The sequence below is a fragment of the Fistularia commersonii genome, chromosome 15 (assembly GCF_037954325.1).
Source record: "Fistularia commersonii isolate RoL2024-O1a breed Wild chromosome 15, RoL_Fcom_v1.0, whole genome shotgun sequence".
NCBI lineage: Eukaryota > Metazoa > Chordata > Actinopteri > Syngnathiformes > Fistulariidae > Fistularia > Fistularia commersonii.
The window spans coordinates 6,822,871-6,836,705 of record NC_141298.1 but is presented as its reverse complement, the minus strand read 5'-3'; the positions used below and the strand labels follow the sequence as shown (position 1 = coordinate 6,836,705).

General features: G+C 42.8%; 1 protein-coding gene across 3 annotated transcripts in view; it reads left to right on the top strand.

Annotated features, from left to right (window-relative positions):
* The first annotated feature begins 1,517 nt into the window (after positions 1–1,517).
* ccdc88c (coiled-coil and HOOK domain protein 88C) overlaps positions 1,518–13,835 on the top strand; it is a 46,231-nt gene continuing 33,913 nt past the window's right edge. For all 3 annotated transcript variants that reach the window (XM_086160488.1, XM_086160487.1, XM_086160486.1), the window contains exons 1-3: positions 1,518–2,276; positions 3,797–3,909; positions 6,585–6,693. In XM_086160488.1, the coding sequence (XP_086016614.1) occupies positions 2,217–2,276; positions 3,797–3,909; positions 6,585–6,693 (282 nt within the window). In that variant the 5' untranslated portion in view covers positions 1,518–2,216. The remainder of the gene's footprint in view (positions 2,277–3,796; positions 3,910–6,584; positions 6,694–13,835) is intronic.

Sequence of the window (13,835 nt, the reverse complement as noted above, 5' to 3'; positions counted from 1 at the left end):
TTATCCATGCCAAGGGTCAGTCAGACAGACACACACACCTGTGTGACTTCATGTTGGGGGGGGGGGAATCATGTCAATGAAGACGACACAAATAATTGTGGATGAAAGGAAAATGTGTAAGGGGAAAAGCGTGACATTTTTCTGAAGAGGAATAAAATTTAAACAATCACTGCTGGAAATGCTGAAGCAGTGATCTCATGGCTGATGGTTTTCAGAATAATGAACGTCACAGGAGTTTATTCTTGCCTGTCGCAATCAGACTGTTCAACTCAGTCTGGTAATAATTTCAAATTATCATTTGATCTCGCCATTCATCTGGTTGTATTTTGAGCTTGAATTATAATAATTGAATTATATTTATTTTTATTTTTCTCTGTATGGAGTATCTGGCATCACACATTTCCTCCGGGATTAATAAAGTATTTCCGAATCTGTTACTGAACATATGATCGCATTCGTGAATGGGGTGTTATATTGCCTTTCCCCACGAGAGGACGCCATAACTTAATACATAATACTGCATACCATGTGATGGATTATTGTGGACTAAAAATGGACGCATACATGGGAAAAAAAAAACAACCTTTCCAGAGTTGATGAAACTTTTAATGTTACATAAATGAAGTCATCCAGCCCTCAAAATTGCTTTATTTTGTACTAATTCAAAATATCAAAAGCCATTTTATAGTTGCAATTGAAACAAACATGCAACCTCTGTGTTCCAGGCCTGCGAGGTGAAACTCCATAACTTCACACACTAACCTTTAAACCCAAAACTCCATTGTTACACATATAGATGTACTTTATTGATCCCGAAACTGAGAAAATTATAAAGGCGGCAGCAGCACAACATGTAGTAAGACAAAGGCAGCGCGCAAGGAACATATGATACAAAGTAAAATAGAAACAGCAGTTACTTAAAGGAATCACTGTGCATATCATAAAATAAATTTAAAATTGAAATATTGATATGCGAAAAGATGGAAAAAAGAAAGCCAGGACAAGCACTGAACATATTAACTATAATGTGCAAAATATACTGTAAGGTGCAGTGTGAGCTGTAAGGTTGCAGACACAGTGGATCCAGACTGTGCAGTATTGAATGGAGAAATGGAGTTTGATGAAGTTGACAGAGTGTGTTAAACAAAAGTGGCTTGCATCCTTGTATTCTTTAAATCTGGGGTTCACAAACGTCCAAGGTCCGAGAGAAAGGGGCCAGAGACCAGATGGGCAGGGAGACCACAACACTCGGTGTGCGCATGCGCGATCTCAATCACGCACAGGCAGTTTTGATAAATAAAATCATAATCTTTTTTTGTTTGTTTTAAAACCTCCTCTCCACACCCCTCCAGGATCTGTCTTTTGGACTTCTATAGCAGAATTATTCGAGAAACCCTTCAGGAACTGAACAAAGCTGAATGAAAGTAGCGGGGACGTCGATCTCATATCGACTTTTTTGAGTTGGCTACTGACGTCATCCTCTGAAAAAATATGCCACATTAAAAGTTCGTGATTGGTCCATTTGTTGTAAAAAGGCGGGTGCTACGCTCACCGAAAATGCAGATTGGTCAACCCAGCTGTCACTCACCCTCTCCCTTAAAACTTCTGAATCGCACTGAGATGAGCGTGGGGAATCAGCGGGGATGCAACGCCAGCAAACCAGAGAAATATCGAACAGTTAGTGTATCCCTCATTTAACTTTTATAATTTTATTAATTTTGCTAGCTCCGGCTCACTTCTTTGCGACCACTTTACGCTCCGAGTCTCGTATCCTTGACAACGTGAACAACTGTCCCAGCGAACTTTCTTGGGATCAAGTGTTTCGCCTCAGCTCGGAGAACAAACGCGGTCGTCCCCGGACGGAAGCGACTTCGGGCGACTTCCGTTCCTCCGGAAGGTGTTTTTAATTTTTTTAATTTTTGATTTTTGATTTTTTTTTTCCCACGACGGCGATTCTTGTGTCGGTGGAGCGGCGTGGAACAATAGCGGGGGCGACCGGTGGGAGCCACCGAGAGTGAGAGAGGGAGAGCTGGTGCGGGGATCGATGCCTCGCGTTGGCTTTGTTCTGCCCGGTGCGGTGGAGACCCGCAGCCAGCCCGCAGCTCTCCGCCGCCGCCGATCGGTCGGCGGACCGATGATCGCTTTCTGATCGGTATCGATTCCCCCCTCTTCCCAACACCCTTCCTCCTGCCTCCCCTCCCGAACTCGGAGGAACAATGGACGTGACGCTGTCCGAGCTGCTGGCCGCTTTCCTGGAGTCCCCGCTGGTGGTCTGGGTGAGTGGGACACACACACACACACACACACACACACACACACACACACACACACACACACACACACACACACACACACTGACACGATGCTCAAAGTTGTCAGCGGACTTGTAGTTCGATTCCCTGTGGCATCTGAGACGTCCAAACCCCAATCTGACAAACTTTCAGAAAGTTGGACGCGGTGTTGCGTTCACTGTCATTGATCACATACAGATCGCATTGATTGAGGTTATCTATTTAAAATGGGTAAAAGAAATCTTGAAACCCTCCTTTGGCAGGAAACAACTGCCCTTTGGAGAAACCTCAGACGGATCCAAGCTCGATGCGAGCGGCCTTCTGCCTCATCCGGGAGATTAGAACTCAGGAGAGTGATAGAGATGTAGGTTATGAGGTTTGGGAGGGTCATTCTTAAATGATCTAATGATAACAGCACAGTATTAGCTGATATGATGCTATAATAGCCGTAATATTCATAATTATAAATAATGTGGGATTTGCTATTCCCACATAAAGGCATTTACATACAACTTATGTTTACTCCAACCTGCAGCGCTGCAGTAACAGAACACTGATTGGTACAAAAAAAATTTTTTTTCGTTTTGCTCGAAAAGATTGAATTTGATCGAGTATTTGCAGATGCTGTCGTTTGACACCGGAAGATATAGTAAAAAAAAACTACATGGGGTTTTGCAGGTAAACATAGTGAACCTCCCGGCCTTGACATCCAGCCACCTGCTGTCGAAAGGCTAATAACCCCCGTGTAACTTCCTGTTTCCATTTGACCTCACATCCTGTCGACCTCACAGGTCAGTCACTGGCAAACAGGCATGGCATCATCGCACGGTCAAACCGTAGTGAGAGGTGAAACAGGGGTGAGACTCACCCTTTTGCTTCCCTCCATGTGTTTGGGAATGGCGTTGCTGACGGGTGAGAAGGAGTCTCCCTGTGAGCCGTGGATTGCCCGGTTGCAGGGGTGTTTAGAGAGTGGTGCACACATCTCAAGCGTAAAGCAAAGTTAAAAACCCCCAGCGTCTCATTCAGGGAAAGGATCTGCCTGAAAAATACAAATATTTATCAGCGGAGGGTCTTTCACCGACACACAGATTTTTATTTCCTGAACGGCATCAGAGGCGTGAGCGCACGAGAGGCCCTGAATAGCTGAAAGGGAGACATCATTTGAGTGTCTAACCTTGGGATCAGATAACGTCACATCACCATGTATTACACAACTGTGCCAGGAACCACTAATAGTTTTAATATCGGTTGAACTAGATTGTGAAAAGGTTGCTCCGCAAGTGGGGAATTAAAAACCAAATACAAAAGAATTGCAAAAAAAACCCACAAATATTATTATATAAAGCTTGGCTTCAAAACTGTCAGATGTGTTAATGGTTTAATAATATCTCTTTATTCTTTTTTTAACTTATACCTGGAAACTGCATCCTTACTAAAGGCAATTTCAATTTAAAAGATTCCCGTGCACTTTCTGTTTGGTATAAGTTCTGTGTCTCATCCCCTAGGTGCGGACGTTGGGCCCCCTGGGGTCATGTGACGATTCGGGCTCAGAGAGTAAGGTCAACACGTTTATCGAGCTGGTGGACGGCGTCTTCCTGCACAAGATCATGACTCACATGTAAGTTTAAAAAACTCCCCCGAGTGCTTCTGCTCAGACTATGTCAGTTGAGTTAATTCCTTGTTTCCTGTGTGCATCTGCGTAAGTGTGTGTGTGCGCGTGCATGCGTGCGCACAACCACATCCTGACTCTTGAGTTTCAGGTCGTATCCAGATGCGCTGTTCTTGTCTGTAGTGAGAAACACTGCGAAAAAGTTAATGTGAAGTGAAGTCTGGCCCTCAGGGGTGGGGGTGGCAGGAGAGGGGGTCAATTCCTCAGACCGGGATCCAGCGCATCAGACTGTCTCTACAACATAACGAAAAATACCTTTTTATTTTCTAATGTTTTATTTTTATTTTCAGGTTATTTCATGCAAATTTCCACCTAATTACCACTTTGGTTTTGAACTGAATTGTCGCTATTATATCAATCCAGTTTTTCTTGATGTATTAAAATAAAATTAAAAAATTCGAGTGAAATGCTGATTCAAAGAAGGGTTTTATTTAAGTTTTCTGACTCAGCGGGGAATTGTCCCAGCCCACAATTCAGTCACCGAGAAAATGCTAAGTCTTTTGCATTTTTTTTTTTACAAGTTTAATAAGAATGTCAATTTCAGGTGTCACTTATATTTTCTATTATTCATCATTTTAGTTCTGAAAACACCCATCTCCTACATTTTTCGGATGTTCACAATATAAAAGGAGATTTATTTGGGATATTTGTCACCAGAAATGGGCTTTTAAAGAAATTTAGATATTCATCAGCAGTGAAGCTTCACGGTTCCTGAGTTAAACCTCGCCGGTCCTCAAGTCTGTCACCAGACATGACATACCTCTCCGGCGGAGGGGGGGGGGGGGTGTCCAGAAGCATCTGGAATGCAGGACACAAATACCGCCCTCATTAATATACAGATAAATTCCTACTTGTATAAAATCGGGGGCATCATCCAGAAATCCCTGGTCCCCAGTCACAGCACATGTTCATGTGTCTGATTTCATTGTCTTCAATAATGCCATTGTCCCCCTGGATGGACTCGGGGAGGGGGGGTTATCAGGGCTCCCCGGAAAAAAAGTGGGTTACTGTAGGAGGAGAATATTAAATGAAACCTCCGAGACAGTTGGCCGACCGGTCAGTCAGAGGGGCAGTCAGCTGTGAAATTAGCCGTCTTTAAATCTGCCCTCTATATTTTGAGGCCTCTTTATTTCCCGAGGTGCAACACCACACTCATGTCGTGGTGATTCAGTGAGTAGAGTCTGCGAGTTACTGTTACACACACAATAACCAGGCGCAGAGGTCGATGCTGAGTTTCCTTGGTAAAAGGAGATGATGTTGGTAAGTGGCTTCACCCTGTGTAAGCGAATACAAATACTGGAATTGGAGCACCTGAGACTCTGTTTACATCTGCATTCAAGGATTCACCGGCTCATTCTTTGTTTTATCACTTGCAATAAGATTTCAGATATAACTTTATTATATTATCAATTATCATGATTACTATTTCTACCACTGTGTTACTTACCACATTATTGAATAATATTATAAAGATCAGGCCTGGATTAAAGCTGTTTTCCCTTTTTTTTACGTTTCTGAAAAAGGCAGATAGTCTAACTCTTTTTTTTTTTTTTTAATAAATTGTTTAATTGACAATTGTTTGATTATCTTAGACATTTGTAAGAAACATGATTTGACAACATGCACTGCTATGTTATCTTTTAAAACGTAAACAAATTGTCCTGAAAGCAACGCCCCATCCTCCTCACGCCTGTCCTTTTGGGATGGCGCAGCAGGTAGAGCAATCTTCTTTGGAACTGAACATTCCTGTTTCAATTCCCGGCTCCTCCTAGTGATGTTGAGCAAGGAACTGAACCCCTAACTGTTCCCCTGATGTTGGTGAACGCCAGCCAACTGCTCATGGTTCATCCATGATAGCTTAGTTGCAGAGAATGAACTTCCCCATGGGGATTAATAAAGGTTTTATCAAATCACCAGCCAGATAATCTTAAACATAGCCGTATTACTTAAAATAACCCCTTAAACAGCCGGGAAAAAAAACATCGTAATTGTGCCCTCTTTGCTTTTTCTACCACGCAGACGCAGTCAAATATGAATACGGTTGAATATGTAATTTTTTTTTCAAAGTTTTCCAGAAAACACCAAAACACTGGGCTGAGTTGATTCAGCCAAAAAAAAAAAAAAAAGGCCAAAAATGATTCACAGAATTATTTCAAGAAGGTGATGTTATGCTTAGTATTCTCCTGATATAGATGTGTGTGTGTTTGGGGTTCAACACTCCTATAAAAAAAAAAAAACTCCGGCACATGTGGATTTTAGCCTTCACAACCCAAAAAATGGGCGTGTTATATGTCCATTTGCTGGAAGGGCAGCCTTCACGTCTCTATTTATAATGAAACTTCACAAATGCATTCCAGATAGATAAAGAACTGTAGCCCAGCAAAAAGCACCTGTTGTTTATGTTCCGTTTTTTTTTTAAATTGCTTTTAGAGTAGTTACTGACGTCATAAAAGTACCAGTGGGTCATTCAGATGCGCACAGACAGTTCATATGCAAATTGGCCTGGCACTGGCCTCCGTACGGGGCATAAATCCTCTGTCGGCACCATGGGGCCGCCTGTACAACCCCCCCCCCCACTCCCGTGACGTCAGTTGACCTCCTCTTTGCTTTGTGCATCTCCATAGTGACCCCAGCCCGACCAACCAGAGGCTGAACAAGAACGTGAACAACGACGCGTCGCTTCGCCTCCAAAACCTGACTGTTCTCACGAGACACATCAGGACTTACTATCAGGTACACGCACACACACATACACAGGCGCACACAATGGGACAGAGGGGGGAATTATTTTTCAACAGAAACGCGATAACAATAATCCATTGATATGATATTATCATCCATTCAACAAAGAGAGAATGGAGATCCTGTTGATTTCTGCGCCTTGTAAATCTCACTTAAACTTGTGTAGTGGTGACAGGAATGGCCCACTCCTGCACGTTGGTCTATTTCTAAGCGCTCCTGAGGGCTCCCTCATCTCTGCGTGGCCCCATTCTGGAAGTATCTGTGATTCACGCTATTTTACGGTAGCCTCGGTCTTCTCCCGATATCCACATTGTCATGTGTGCGTCTTCCGACTCGCTTCTTTAGCTCCGGCCGACAGGAAGCTGCCCCCTCCCCCCCGACCCCCGGAGCGACACACATGCACAGAATACATTCATGCGCAATCATTACTATATCACCCGGCCGTGCGTGTGTGTCCCTCACGGGAGTGTTGACGCATTGGGCTTCATGGCCAGGAGGTAGAGCAATCGTCTTTGGAACTCAACATTCCTGGTTTGATTCCCGGCTCCTCCTAGTGTGTTGTTGAGCAAGACATTGAAACCCTAACTGCTCCCCTGGCGCTGGTGGACAGCAGCCTACTGCTAGTGGTTCATCCATGATGGGTTAATTGCAGAGAACAATTTTCCCCACAAGGGATTAATGAAGGAGAAGTTATTAGTATTATTATAGACAACAGTATGGATCAGCCCCGATCTCGCTAACCAATCATCTTTGGCGGCTGCTTTAAATATCCACAGCAGTCAATAGATCCAGGAAGTAACATGGGACAATCATTTATTGGACACATGTCCTGCTTCGGATTATAAGCGATGGATTTTGAAGTTGCTCTTGGGTTTTGATGATTTTCCCCTTTGGTAATGGTTTATGGAGGGGCGTTCAAAACTCCAAACATCATTTACAGAAAATTAGCATTAATGCTAATTAATGTTGGCTGCTTGGCCCACCTTTTAATGATGACTTTAGCTCTGTCTGAATCTGCTGGGGGGAAGCAGGTGCTCCTCCTGTCTCTGCGGAGCGGGGATGTTGTGTTTTTATTCCCCTGTCTTTTTCTGTATGTTGCATAGCTGAGACCTGGCCCCCAGGGATGAGCCGCACCTCTCACCCGGTGGGATAAGCTCCAGAGCATGAACTGCAGCATCAGGAATTGCTGTTGAAATTATCTAACATTTTTCTAATACTTCTAAACATTAATGGTCAATAACTGGACTTCAATAACCGGGAAATTTCACTTTCACTCTTAATTTGCACCCTTCTTTTAGCGTCTGTTTGTGCTGTAAAATTCCATTAGAAAGACACCAAACAAGACATTTGATAAAGTACAGTAGAGCCTCGTTTATTGCGGGGGTTACATTCAAGAATCAGCCGCGAAACGAAAATCTGCAAAGTAGCAACTGTATTTTTATTTTATTAAGCCTTCCCAACACTCTTATCAACCTGTTAAGCAACTTCCTCTGCTGCTTAGCTTCAGTGCCAGATCCCTTAGAAGGGGCTGAACATTTTAGCATCATAATAGAGAATGAAACAAATTCAAAACTTTATGGATCATTCACACAAACGCAACACGGCAGAGTAACACTACGAGTAATGAGGAACGATGTTGTTTGGTTCACCCAAGCTCATTGTTGGCCTTTTTTAAGGGTGATCTAATTTCAGCAGGTAATATGAGGAGGCTTGATACTTAAGAAAGGCAATTATTGTGCAGTAACAAATACTTAGCGGGCCTGTAGACCTGTCGTTGATGGCGTTGATAAAATGCTTTTTATAACAGCTTTGGCGATAAAGGTGTGTGGAGGAGCAGTACAATCCAAGGCGAGGGTTGTTTTGAATTACTTGATTTTAATTTTTTTCTGTGCGGTGAAGGAGAAAAATAAGTCAGTAGAGTCATGCACACATTGGTCCGTCAGATATTTCCCATCTGGGTGACATGAATGAATTAATGAATGATTGATTAGTTGATTGGTGCAGAGCCAGGACTTTATCGGCCCTTCCAAAACCCAACCTTTTCTCCGGGTTGATACTCGATTTAATCCTCGTATGATCTTTGTTGTGATTTTTCTTTGATGGAATTCGGCAATTTTGACTGAATATAACGCACAACGGCGCTGATATTCGCCAACTCCGCTGCTTTGATCCATCCCGATCCTTTGCAACCGCTCCCTTTCGGCGGCTCTTCCTGCACGTTTGCCCACCGGGACCTAGAACAGGACAGTAAAGCTGTGTCATGAACCAGAGGTCGGTCCCGCCGCTGCTGACGTCGTGACGTTTCAAAGTTCACTTGGGTGGAACGTGGCGGGACAAAAAGGAAGTGAGCCAGTCATGTCACTCTGCGTCGCCCGAATAAGAAACTGTAATCGTCAAATCGCCTAAGTGACATTGTTAAATGTATTTAGTTAGATAAGTTGTGTACGCCGAGCTTTAAATGTACGTGCACGACCAAAGAGAGCCATCAATGATCATTGGTTGATGGTTAAACCTGATTTTTACACCATCATATTTCTCCCATAGAATACAACCTTGCTTTTCTATCACGTTGCTTTTTTCTTCCTTATTAGTGTCAGAGGGGGAAACAAGCTGCCAGGTTTGACCAAAATTTTTGCTCTCTACCCATTCCATGTCCGCTGTCTTGGTCTTTGCTACTCACACGTAGTAAATATGACACTTTTCAAACCCCTGGAGCCCTGAAGTCTGTGGCCACGTGGTTCACAGCTCCACCCAGAGGGGGGTCTTAACATCTATCCTGCAGTTCAGACACAATAAACACAACTCCGCTTTATTGTGCGTGTGTGTGTGTGTGTGCGTGTGTGTGTGTGTGTGTGTGTGTGTGTGTGTGTGTGTGTGTGTGTGTGTTTGCGCAAGTGCACGCACACATGGCTGAAGTGGGTCATTCTGGGCAGTATGGGGTTAATCTGATGGTTAATCTCTAACTCTGCTCAAATACTCTCCCTGGTCTCAACTAGCTAACACACACACAGCCACATGCACACACATACACACACACACACGGATACATCTTTAAGAGTGACGCTATAGAATGTAATTAAGTATTAGATCAGGCTCCACTCTCACCAATACACGCACACACATGCACACACACACACATTGATGAAACCTGTCTGCTGGGATGTTGGCTAATTGGAAGAAACTAATGCCTCCTGCTGCGTGAAGCTGTGTGCGTGTGTGCAAGTGCTTGTGTGTGGGTGTGTGCGCGCCCTTCTGTGTTTGTGTGTGTGCGTGCGCACGTCCATGGAGGGCAGGAGGCACCGCCTGTCGGTCCCTTCCCTTCTACAAAGCATAATAAGCCGTGGCCACGAGCTCTGGCACTTAGAGTTACCAACACTAATAGTCACAACTTGTTTAACAATAGCTGTTGTTAAACACTAAATATTATACAACCATCCGTCAATAACCCATTTCTTTCAAAGATACTTAAGCTCATTTTTTGAAATTAAGTAATGAAGCAATGTAACCCGTATTAGATATTTATCACTATTTTTTACTTTCATGCTTTGTGTAATAAACAATCAGTCCATTGCAGAAGGATTCTGCCATATGAAATAAATCAAACTAGTAAATTTGCCCTGAAAACATGATCGTGAATACAGACATCCCAGGCAAATCTGATTAATTTTTTTTTTTTTTTTTAAATTCTGGAATGAGTGGTTAACCACAGTAGCAGTCCTCAAATCGCAGATAAAACAAATCCAAATTGAAGTTTTGACATGCATTTCTGTTTATTTATGCTCTTTTCAGGAACATAAATAAGAACAAGTTGTTGAAAACAAATGGAATGGAATCCCAATGCTTTTGATGCTTTTGAGCTGGTAGATATGATAGAATATATCCATTTTACTCAATTTCTTAAGCTGCAGCCACATAAATCCACCTCCCGGTCTGAAGGACTGTATTCCGATCCGGCACTAACCGCCAGAAAAGTGGCTCTTGCAAAGGAGATTTTCTCCTCTTGTAACTAACACGCGATGATTTCCTCTCGCCGTGTCTGGCTTCGCCTCTTGACTTTCCCCACCTCAGTTACCGTGGGAACTCCAGGACAAAGGGCCCGGGACTACGGGATGTTTTCAACTCCATATCCGCTGACCTACTTTGTGCAAACACACACGCAGCCCACACACCCCTGGCAAAGGTGGCTTGCCGTGCCCCGTGTGTGCCAGTGCGGGTGTGAGCAGTCAAACTTGCTGAGTGTGTCTCGGCGTGCTGGCTGACATTCAGCCGCTCTCACCGCGAGTTGGTTCTTGAATGTGTACAGTAACTACTCGGGCCTAGCTTTCCTCAGGCCGACACACACACACACACACACACACACACGCTCCTTGCCTTTGTGGTCATTGTGGGCCCTTTGACTTGCCAAGGCCGCCGAGTGGCTTCTAAGAGCCATCTCGAATGGGCGACTAATCTTTCCTGTGTCAATAGACAGAAGAGTTACTGGGAGGAAGGCGTAGCCTCCTCGCGTCCCTGTGAATACTCCCTTCCCCCGGCAAAGAATGACTTTTTTTTTTTTTTTGATAACTCGAATCTGCTCCGATTCAGGTTCCACAAAATTGAACTCATCTTCCCTTCAAATGGTGTTTCGCTCGCTCTTTTTTTTTTTGGATTGAAAAGATCAGATCTTATGGCGCGATAAAGGGTCTAGAGAGAGCAACAGCATCACTGAAACACAGAGCAGTGTGATCATGAAATGGTGAAATGAACATAATTGTAATAATTTATAATTTATCCTTTATGTGATTGGTTGCATGTCTATATGACATGTCAATGTGACGGTGAATAGTTGTATCTGTATATTGCAATCGGATGAGAGGCTGAATGGTTGTGTCGTTCTGTGTAAGGTATGAATGAGATGATGGATAGTTGTATGTCTCTGCATGACGTGAATAAGAGAGTGAATGGTTGTTTGTCTAGATGATAGGTGAATGAGAGGGTGAATAGTTGTATGTCTGCACGAGATGTGAATGAGTAAGTGAATGGTTATATGTCGGTATATGACATTTGAATGAGAGGGTGAATTGTTGACTGTCTCTGCATGACGTGAACGAGAGCGATTGGTTATATGTCTCTATGACATTTGAATGAGAGGGTGAATGGTTGTCTGTCTAAATGATGTGAGAAAGAGAGGGTGAATGTAGAGGGTGATGTAGACCTCTATATGATGTTTGAAGGAGAAGGTGATTGGTTGTTTGTCTCTATATGACGCGAATGAAAAGATGAATTGTTTGTCTCTGCTGGTGTGAATGACAGAGTGAATGGTTGCATGTCTTCATATGACATGTGAATGAGTGAGTGAATGGTTGTTTGCCTCTGTATGACATGCAAATGAGAGGGTGAACGGATATATTTCTTTATATATATATCATACTATTGTGCACTCCTTACCTCACTTGTTACTAAGACACTTATAGTTTTATCACTGCTTACTAAGACACTTTATAGTTTCACTGAAACACTTTATGGTTTATAGTTTATTTATATTTCTAATTCTGCCTCTCTTTTATTATTTATTACTGTTATATTTTCTGTAACTCTGGCACTGCAATTTCCTTCGGGATTAATAAAGTTGTTCTTATTCTTATTCTTATTCTTATATAACATATGGATGATAGTTTGTCCTAGCATGTGATTGATTGAAACCCCTGGAATGGCCAGTGGGCAAGAGCATTGGCTAATGACAGCGCGGATAGGCTACACCTCCCTGCATGACCCTGAGCGTAAATAAGCTGTTTAGATCAGGAATGAATGAATTAATAAATTAATGTATTGTCATTTGTGTTGAAACAATGAGACAAAACTGTAAGTTTGTCTGTGCTGTGTCAGATTCTTTCTTGTGTGTGTGTGTGTGTGTGTGTGGGGGGGGTCAGGGTTTGTGGGTGTGCATGCTTGCATATGTGTCTGTTCACACACCCACATAACATATGGTACATTGCTGAAATTTGAAACCGTATAGCCTTAATGAGGTTATGCCTGGTAATTCCGAAAATGTTACTTGGAAGATCTTTGTCGCTGAAGTAGAATTTTAAGATGCAAAAAAAATATAAAGTAAGGCAAGTGCTGGATTTGAATAATTGGCATTAATTAACCACCTGATATGTGAATGTTGGATGGTAAATGAAATATAATGATGCACAAGCCACTGGTTTCTATACAAATGCTCTCATCTTCTGTAATTTGCTAGTTATATTTATTTTTTGTTTTTGTTTTGTTTTTTCACTATATATTTGATTAATGCTTTACCCTTCCGTTGTGTTGGAACTGATGATGATTGCTGATGTTCACACCCGCACATGACAGTGGGTTCTCCGGAAAGTCCACCGATTTGTGACTTGAAAAAACAAGTGGCTGCACATAAAAAAAATAGGGGCGTGTGAGTTGGAAAAAAAATTCTGGCAGGGGCACCTGATTGTAGACAAGATGAGTGTGTGTGTGTGTGTGTGTGTGTGTATGTGTGTGTGTGTGTATGTGTGTGTGTGTGTATGTGTGTGTGTGTGTCAGCCACAGCCCTACCCAGCTGAAACTTAAAACTGTGTGTGTGTGTGTGTGTGTGTGTGTGTGTGTGTGTGTGTGTGTGTGTGTGTGTGTGTGTGTGTGTGTGTGTGTGTGTGTGTGTGTGTGTGTGTGTGTGTGTGTGGGGTTCAGCCCTGTTTACCTTGGATTGCAATAACAGCATTAGAGGACGGAGATTTTTTTTTTAAATTCTTTATTATTTTGCTGAAATTAAACTGCTTATCAGCCGAAAGGCAAGCCTGCTTGGATTTCACAAATCGTGATCGATCGTTCGGGAACTTTGCTTCGATTCCCACAAACTTCCCTGGCTCAGGAGTCAGCCTTTTTAAAAGGAAAAAAAGAAAAAAAAGTCTGAATCTAAAGTCTTTTTAAGCCACTCCTACCGAGAGCACGCTCAGGCTTGCAAGTAATGTTTCACAATAATAGTTAGTAACTCACCATTGTAATAATCCATGCGTGATTTCTTGAACATGTCCAGGGATGTTGGCCAAGGGAGAAGGTGGAGGAGGCGCCTGCAGAGAATAAAATGTCCTCGATTCTACTTTAAGCTTCTCATTCTCTCTCTGCTGGAGAGATTTTTA